The sequence below is a fragment of the Dromiciops gliroides genome, chromosome 4, assembly GCF_019393635.1.
Source record: "Dromiciops gliroides isolate mDroGli1 chromosome 4, mDroGli1.pri, whole genome shotgun sequence".
Lineage (NCBI taxonomy): Eukaryota > Metazoa > Chordata > Mammalia > Microbiotheria > Microbiotheriidae > Dromiciops > Dromiciops gliroides.
The window spans coordinates 188,144,001-188,153,356 of NC_057864.1; the positions used below are offsets into that span (position 1 = coordinate 188,144,001).

The 9,356-nt window shown below is 49.0% G+C and overlaps 1 protein-coding gene across 1 annotated transcript in view; it reads left to right on the plus strand.

The window, feature by feature from the left end:
- The window catches only part of NGFR (nerve growth factor receptor), a 28,755-nt gene extending 21,325 nt beyond the window's left edge, over positions 1–7,430 (plus strand). Inside the window, exons 4-6 of the mRNA XM_044000214.1 lie at positions 1,233–1,485; positions 2,745–2,905; positions 4,614–7,430. Of these exons, the coding sequence (XP_043856149.1) occupies positions 1,233–1,485; positions 2,745–2,905; positions 4,614–4,915 (716 nt within the window). The 3' untranslated portion in view covers positions 4,916–7,430. The remainder of the gene's footprint in view (positions 1–1,232; positions 1,486–2,744; positions 2,906–4,613) is intronic.
- Positions 7,431–9,356: the final 1,926 nt, after the last annotated feature.

Consider the following 9,356-nt stretch of genomic DNA (forward strand, 5'->3'; position numbering starts at 1 on the left):
GACATCTTGTCTCTTCTCTCCCCTCAATCAGCCCTGACTTGGGTGAGGGTAGACAGTCTCATGCCCAGACAGATACCCCAGGGCATCTAGAGGTTACAATAGCTGGCACTGGGTGCCCTCTGGCAGGGTGGTGAAATGGAAAATCCCACTATTCATGCCAAGAGATGCCCGATCTAGCAGGGAAGCTGCCGGTGCCCAACCAGCACAAGCAGAGGGCTAAGGTATCCATCTCTTCCCTTCTCCCACCAGCGGGCATTGTTTGCTTTCTTGGCTCAGTTCCCTACAACCTCCCTTTATTTCCCAGGGTGTGGGTGTTGCTTCCTCCTCATAAAGGGTTAAGTCTGCCCTACAGCATTTCTTTGGGTGGCAAGACCAGACATATTGTGGGGCCTGGGCCAGGCAGGGGCCTTGCCCGTTTGAAAACAGATGTTGGGCTTTGCCTGGTCACTGGCCAAGGAGAGGGAGCCAGCCAAGCCCTTCAATTCCCAAGGGGTCTTGGTGGCATGGGGAAGGGAGGGACGTATGGACTGAGGGGCAGGGAGTGGCATGGGACAGACACAGAAGCCAGCTGCCTATCTCCTCTGTCTAAAGCTGAGCCAGTATATATGATCCTTCGGGGGAGGCTTGCTGGGGGCTTTAGAGAGCAAGCAAAACCCAGACAAGTGAGAGACCTCTCCTAAGAGGTAGGGTCCAGAGCTGGGATTGAAGAATCTGATTTGTAGCCATGGCTGTGTACATTTCCCGGCTATGTTCTTGGCCCTGGCCCTTCCCTCCTGGCATCCACAAACAGTGAAAATAATGTTTTATAGAGCTTTCAGTTTTATATACATTATATTATTTGATCCTCAGAACAACCTGTTAGTAGACACTAACATCCTCATGTTACAGATGAGGAAATAGGTTCAGAGAGGTTCAGTGATTTTCTCACTAGCAGAGGTAGTGAACATCACAATCCAGTCTCCCACGTCAGACGGCAAGTTCAGTAGTATTCCACTAGCCATGACACCTTTCTCCACACACCCTTTCCATTCCTACCACCCCATGCCTCTGAAATGTACAATGAGGGAGTCTTAAGGTAAGGGGGTACTTCTGAGTTGGGACTTGGGCCTTAGGGAAAGGGAAAGTGTAAGAATGGAAGGCTGGGAGTGGTGGTGAGGAAGTGGAGGGAAGAAATTCAAAGTACAAGGTGAGGAGGACTTACCTACTTCATATGTCTTGTAATCTTTGGGCAGAGATCCCAGCCCGATGGACAACCCGGACCACACCTCTGCTGAGCTCTGACAGCCCACCCCCAATGACCCAGGAGCCCCCTGAGCCCCCAGAACCTGAAGCTGAGGCTAGCACGGTGGCTGATGTGGTGACCACTGTGATGGGCAGCTCCCAACCTGTAGTGACCAGAGGCACCACTGATAATCTCATCCCTGTCTACTGCTCCATCCTGGCTGCTGTGGTTGTGGGTCTGCTGGCCTACATTGTCTTCAAGAGGTAAGTTAAGAGAGGTAAGGGTCTGGAGGCTTGAAGTCTTTCAGCTCAGATATCAGACTTTTACCTTTGGCCTTAGATTTTTCTCCATTTACAGAAAGGGAATGCCTCTGGTTAGATGTAACCCAGCATCACAAAATCACAAGATATTTGATTGCAATGGAACCTTACAACAAGGGATGTCAGAACAAGGAGGGACCTTGAAACATAGAATGTCAGATCTAGAAAGAACCTTCAAATGTCACAGTTGGGAGGGACCTTAAAGATTATAGAGTCCAACTCTCCCATTTTACAGAGGGGGAAACTGAGACTCGGGGAGAAAAACAACTTGTCCAAAGTCACATACTTCTTTCCTCTTAATTATGGACTAAATTCCTATTCTCTAGGCATTTGTGGGTTGGGATGTTAAAACTCTGAGTTGGAAAGGACATTTTGTCCATCATATACCTGAGTACTATATAACATCTCCAGCAGGTAGTATTGCAGTCTATTCCCTTTGTGGTAACCCACTCCATGTTTGGAGAGTCATCATTGTGAGGATATTCGACCTTTGATTATGGACACTGGGTCTTTGACTCTTGAACTGAATCCCACAATATACATACATCTTCACTTCAGCTGAAAACCATCAATCAGAGAGCTGAAAAGGAATCAGATCTTTCTTCCCTTCCTCCTTCTCTTCTTTCCTCTTCCCCTCCCTTCTTCCTCCCCTCCATTCCTCCCTCCTTCCTTTCTCCCTTTTTCCCTTCCTCCTTCCTTCTTCCCTTCCTCCCTCCCTCCTTGTTCCCTTCTGTTTTTCCTCCCTTGTGTCTCCCTTTTTTCCTTTCCTTCCTCCCACCCTCTCTCCCTCACTAAGGGCTCAGCCCTCACCTAATGTCCTTTCCACGGCTCCTGAGCTTTACCTGCTAGGGTGGTCACTCCCTAAGTGCAGAAGACTTATGTAAGATGTGGTTCCTTCCTTCATGAAGCTCACATTCTAACTAAAGGAGAAAGATAAGAGAGAGAGAGTTAACTATAATATACAAAATAAATGCATTGAGAGAAGTGGAAAACAAGGTCACTGATACCCCATTCTATGTCCCATCCATGTACACAAGCAGCCACATGTATGCAGTAGGTATGATATCCATTAACAGAGTCTCAGTCTTTCTGTCTCTGTCTCTCTCTCACACACACAAACATACACATGATTATCCCAATGAACAGGCAAACAGGGACCTGTAACAACTTGTGGCTCTGAGCCTGTCCCTCTCTGACCACAGGTGGAACAGCTGTAAGCAGAACAAACAAGGTGCCAACAATCGGCCTGTGAACCAGACGCCATCACCAGAGGGGGAGAAGCTACACAGTGACAGCGGCATCTCTGTGGATAGCCAGAGCCTCCATGACCAGCAGCCCCAGACTCAGACAGCTCAAGTCCAAGGTGCGAGGGCTGGGGTTCCTGTGGAGAAGAGGGTCAGTGGGGAGAAATTTCCCTATACCTTGGGACTGTGGCTGATTCCACCCCCCAGGGCACCCTCCTCTGCCTTCTGACAAAGTAGGCTGTTGGAGTAGGGATGGAGGTTAGGCTTAAAGAGGAAGAAAGTGACCAAGGCAAGTGGATGGTGATGTCTCCTTCCCAGGAGTGATCTGAAAGAATGAGAGAACTGTCTGTAATGATCTTCATAAGCACCTTAGCTAGCCTTTATGCAGCAACTTAAGGTTTGCAAAACACATTACATGTTATCTCTCATTTGATCCTTATAACAACCTTGACAAGTTGGTACCATTATTACCCCCATTTCACAGATGAGGAAACTAAGGAACAGAAAGTGAAGTGACCCGCACAGGGTCACACATCTAGTAAGTGTCTGAGGCAGGATTTGAACTCAAATGTTCCAGACTCCAAGCCCAGCACTTTATGGACCATCTGACTGTTTCTATGCATCCAGACCCAGGCAGGGAATTGGTCAACCTGGACTCTGGGAAATGGATGGGATGACCTTGGAAGCCCTTTCTAGCCAGAGGAGCTGGGAGGCCTTTTCTAAGCCAAAACTTCCAGACTCATCAAGCTAATTGCCCCCCTGGGGCTAATTACCCCAGAAAGTGGCTGCAATTAGCCTCCTGCCCCAGACTTCCCAGGGACAAGTGGTTAATTATGTCCCTAATTAGCCACCCATAGCCTGGTTCCAGTTCACCCACTAGGCACTTGTACTTTCCTATAGATTATGCAGAGCTGAGAAGTTCTGTCTCACACCCCCTCCTCTTCCCTCTCCACCATCAGCTCCCCCATCACTGGTTGATTGGAGGGAGAGGGAGCAGACCTGGGAGCAAGGACTGCAGATTTTGTCTTGGCCATGCCCTGGGCTGAGAGTGGTCACATTCTCTCTCTGTCTTTTCTCTCAGTTTATAGTATTTGGAACTGAAGGGGATCTTTGGGTTCTGAACCATTTTTGTGATAGTGGCCCCTTTGGTATCCTGGTGAAACCTATGGACTCCAGATCAGAGTAATGTTTTTTAAATGCATGAAAAAATATATAGGTTTCCAAAGGAAACCAACTATATTGAAATAAATATGTAATTATTTTTCCATCCAAGTTCATCTCTGAATTATATCCGTGGACCCCTTGAGTCCATGGATTCAAGTTCAAGAACCACTGAGCTAATCCGTCATTCTATAGATGAGAAAACCGAGGGCTAAAAGTGAATGGTTCACTAGTCTTAGTACTTCCAACTCTAAACTCCACGAACCAACTTTTGGGAAGATGATACAACCTTTGTTCGATAGATTCGATTGTGACCCACACTTTTCTTGGCAAAGATACTGGAGTGGTTTTCCATTTCATTCTCCGGTGGATTAAGGCAAACAGAGATTAACTGATTTCCCCACGGTCACACAGCTAGTAAGTGTCTGATGCTGGACTTGAACTCAGGTCTCCTTGCCTCCAGGCCCAGCACTCTATCCACTGCGCCACCTAGGCACTACCTATTCTAGGTCCTTTATCCAAGGTTTCAGTCCTTCTACCAGACTAATTTCCAAATCCTGCTGCTACAAAGTCAGTTTATTCCCTAGAAGGGAGCTTTCTCTGCTGGCCACCTTGTAAGGGGCAAACCTCTCCCTGCCTGACTATTGCCCCCCCTCTCTCTTGCAGCTCTCAAGGGGGATGGAGGTCTCTACAGCAGCCTCCCACCAGCCAAACGGGAAGAAGTGGAAAAGTTGCTCAACAGCTCATCCGAGGACACATGGCGACACCTGGCTGGGGAGCTGGGCTACTTGCCCGAGCATATAGACTCCCTCACCCGAGAGGACTGCCCTGTGCGGGCTCTGCTCGACAACTGGGCTGCCCAGGACAGCGCCACCCTGGATGCCCTCTATGCTGCCCTGCGCCGGATCCAGAGGGGGGACATTGTGGAGAACCTCTATAGCGAGTCCACTGCCACCTCCCCTGTCTGAGCAGGCATCGGGCTTCCCCTCCCTCCCCTCAACCCCTTCCCCTCAGCATCCCATGGGGCAGAGCCCTTCAGATGTGAAGGAAACCGGAGAGGGAGGAGAGACTTCCTTCCACCCAAGGGGACATTCACCCTCTTGGCTAATGGTTATCACTGGGGTGTCTTCCCCTTCACTCCCTCAGCAGGTCCTCAGACCCCCTTTCAGACTGTCTGACACTCGAGCCAAATCCCTAAGGAGCTCCACTGGAGGGCAAAGCACTCTCTTCTCTCCAGGGAATAGAGGTCAAAGGTCAGGGAGCGGGAATCCGGTTCTTTTCCTCACTTTCCCTCTCTTGACCATCCTGATTTCCATCCGTAATAGCGCTCCCTCCACTCTCACCTCCCTCTTTCCTGTACCCCTTCCTGCTTAATAGGAATACTGCACTGGGTGTCTGGTTATGGAGAAGGAGCTTGGGGTGGAGGGTAAGGAGAAAAGACATCCTCTTCCCCCTATGACTACAAGCTCAGTGACAGAAAGGGGACTTGGTAGGAAACAGGAAAATATTGTCATATGGACTTGACACTGTGAACCCTGGGGGTGGAACTGTCCTCTGATGAGCTTTTATTCCTAACTGTTCTATTATTCCTACTCTACCCTTCTGGCCAGAGCCCCAGTCAGTGAAAAATGGCGGAATCTTACAAAGTCAGACTTGGCAAGGACCTAAGCAACCACCCCTCCTTTTACAGACAAGTACACTGAGGCCCAGAGAAGGGGAAATGATTTGCCCAAGGTCACACAAACACTCATCACTGATGATGGATTCTTCCCCCTTTTAAGGAAGTAGAAAAGGGGAAAATAGAGGAATTTCCCTTGCAGATACAGGTTCACCCCTACCCCTGACTTCTAGGTGTCCCTACTCCTTTGCCAAAGGGACCAGGGCCATGGGACAGAGCTTTTTTTTTTTTTTTTGAATTTTTTTTTTTGGTGAGGCAGTTGGGGTTAAGTGACTTACCCAGGGTCACACAGCTAGTAAGTGTTAAGTGTCTGAGGCCGAATTTGAACTCGGGTCCTCCTGAATCCAGGGCCGGTGCTCTATCCACTGCGCCACCTAGCTGCCCTGGGACAGAGCTATTTTGATCAATGTGTGACTGAGGAATCCAACTGATGGCTACTACCCTCACTAGGGCCCCCCACCCATCCCATCCCATCACTCACACACACACACACACACACACACACACACACACATTTTTCTCTTCAACAACTATTTTTTGTCTCTTGGGCTGGGACAGGATCCCGTCTCGGGAAGCTGCCAGAGAAGATTCTGAGGGAATTTGGAATCTGTCCTCCCTCTTTATTTTCTTCACCCCGGGTTTGGCGGCTCCAGCCCTGGACCAAGCCAGTGATCCCCCACCCCTTCTCTCCTCCCACCACCCCACCCCCTCCAGAGCAGGAGAACAGAGGCAGGCTGATCATATGGGAATGTCTTTTTCTCCACCCCAGCTCCTAGACACCTTGGGAGGGGCAGCAGAGTTCCTTCCATTGAGGTTGCAAGCCCAATTAGGTCTGGGATGAAGGATGAAGGCTGATCAGATCTAAGCTGGGGGCCAGGCAGGGGAGGATCTGTTTGAGGGGGTAAACTTCAGAATCAGAGAAGCAGCATGGTTGGGACGATTAGATTGTGCTCAGCAAGAGATCCCTCCCATGTATCGGGGACTTGGAAGGGACTTCTCTTCCCATCTTGGTCATCAGACAGATGAAGGACAGAGGGGAATGACCATCATGTTTATCAATGCAATTTCCACTGCCCTCTGCTCCCATCCTGCTTCACTCGGGCCTGGAAAAGTGATGTTGCAATAACCATGATCCTCTTTCTTCTTATCCTGGAGTAAAGAAGAGATCTCAGCCTCTGGCAGAAGCCTGCTGAGTGCCCCTTCCTCTTGGGTTGGGAGAGGGCTCTCCAGGCCTTGTGTAAGAAAGCAAGGATTTTTTTTTTATTTTAATTTTTTTGGCATGAAGGCAGGGCAGGATCATGAAGGAAACTGTGGAGACCCAGAAACTGTATATAATGCCATCTCCTTGACTCGGTTCTCTCTGGGGAAATGAGAGGCTTGTCCTCGTGGTCACTCCCTGAAGTAGAGTTTTATTTATTTCTCCCTCCCTTTGAGAAGGAGGGAATTGGCATGTGGGTGGGGGTGGGAGTTGCTCCACTTGGGAGAAGGTTTTGCAAGTATGTTTTAGCATGTGTATGGGTGCTTGGCCCCTCTAACCCTGAAATTACTTTTTCTACCCCACCCCCACTGGATCAGAGGTGACGTGCCCCCATTTCCTCCATGGGAACTGGGGACTCTTGTCCACACCCTCCAGATCCATCCCTTTATTTGCCCACCCTCCTGTCCTCTTGCATCCTGTGTAATTGTCTCTTGAACCTTCTTAAAACCAACACATAAAACATAAAGGATGATAATTAAATAGCAAAAAAAAAAAGTACAGATTTTTCTGGGAATAAATATTGGGGGAAGAGGTAAAAATGAAAAGGAGGGGGAACCAAGCATCTAATCCATGCTTCAAGATTGGTTTCCCTCACCCCTCCATAGGGAAGGATTTAAACCAAAATCAAGTAAAAATTTGCAGTCATGAAGTGGTTAATTTTTCCAAGCTAATGAGAAGATTTGGAAAGCAGGAGGGAACCCTTCTCACTTCCACCCCCTCTTCTGAGGCTAGAGAGGGAAAGTGAAATTGACTAGGCATGAAAATGACCAGCAGCGAACTTGACCTGTATGTCATAAGTGAAACTGATCACAGGGGAACAATGGACCCGATGAAGGGAGCTTACTCACTCTCCAACACCTTACAGCCACTCACTCAGATGGCCTGGCCAGTAACCAACCCCCTCCTAACGAGTCTGATTCCAGATGTCAGTCGGGACCTCATCCTGGAGTCAGGCAGGGAGGTCACCCCTCCCAGTTCTCCAGGGAAAGACCTGGGCCAAAATTCCCAAATCCCTTGAATCCTTCCTTGGCTTCTGCCAGCCTGGTTCAGCTTTGATCCTGACCCAGCTGGTGCCAACTCTTGGCACTGCTCTCAGAAGTTCATCCAACACTACTGCTGTTCTCTGCTGCCCTCCTCTCCCATATTCAGCCCTTCTGCCCTCTTCCTCCTCTTCTTCCATTGTCTCTGGCAAGGGAGTGCAGGGTCTGTGAATCTTCTTAGAGTTCATCAGCCCTCTACAGCTCCCTGGCTTTGTTCACTGGAGGTTCTGGCTCTGTGGTAGGCTGGGAAGATTGGGGGGTGATGCTCCAAAGGAAAAACAAACAACATCAGCCTCTGGAGCCCAAGGAGAAAAGCCAGAATTGCCTCAGCCAGAAGTCTGCACAGTTTGGGGGACTGGAGATCATTGAGAGACTGAGGAGGAGGAGGAGAAGTATTTAGGGTTGCCACTATTTCTTTCACTCTTCAATCCCACAAACTGAAGATATCCTCTGGATATCCTATATTAAGCACTAGGAAAAATTCAGATGGATACACCATCCTTACCCTTAGAGAGTTTCCCGTCTGAGATGGAAAGACAGAAGTTACCTACGAAGTAACCCTTGGTTAGTAGAGCTGTGAATTGGTCCAGTCATTCTGAAAAGTATTTGGAATGTGGCAAGTAACTAGACTGTATCTTTGGTGTTAATAGTTGCCACAAGATGGTCAAAGACCAAAAGAAAGGTCCTCTATTTAACAATACTTGTGGTAACCTTAATGGGGAGACCCCCTGATCTCAGGCATCTCCCAAGCAGATGGGTGATATGGGGAAACCGATAGGAGAAAGCACGTGGGTCCTTAGGATTCCTCTGTAAAGAATTACACTCTCGCACAAGACCTAATCAGGAATAAGAGAACAGGTTTATTGGGGTACAAGAGAAACCGGCCGGGAGGAAGGTTTTGCCAGAACAAAACGCTTTCCCCCCTAACTGACTTGTGGGGTGCCATTTTATAGGGTTTAGATGGGGGGTGGGTAAGAGTCTCTTATTGGGTGAGGGGCTGGTGGTCTTCCCGAGTTGCGCTGTGGTAGGAAGAATCCCTCGTGAGAGATCTGGTGGTGGTTGTCAACTTTGTCCTGATGGGTCTAAGCAGTCTGCTGATGGGCAGTTCCAGGTGGTCTTCTCCTGGATTACCTCATCCAGATGCTTAGGAGGACTGGAATGTGGGGTGATGGTCCTGGAGCATGCTCAGTTCAATCTGTGCCGCTTATCTCTGTTAGGTGTGTGTGTGTGTGTGTGTCCTTGATTGTGTTCAAGGAGGGGCCTACTTGATTTCAAGGGAAAACCCCTGAGGTTTCAAGGAAAAGGTTCCTTGAACCCCCCAGAGAATTGTTGGGGTGACCGGGGCCCATAATCCTCCCATGACATGGGGAAAGGGAGGACACACATTCAGAACAGATTGACACATGCACCAGGATAACTTACAGACTGAACCC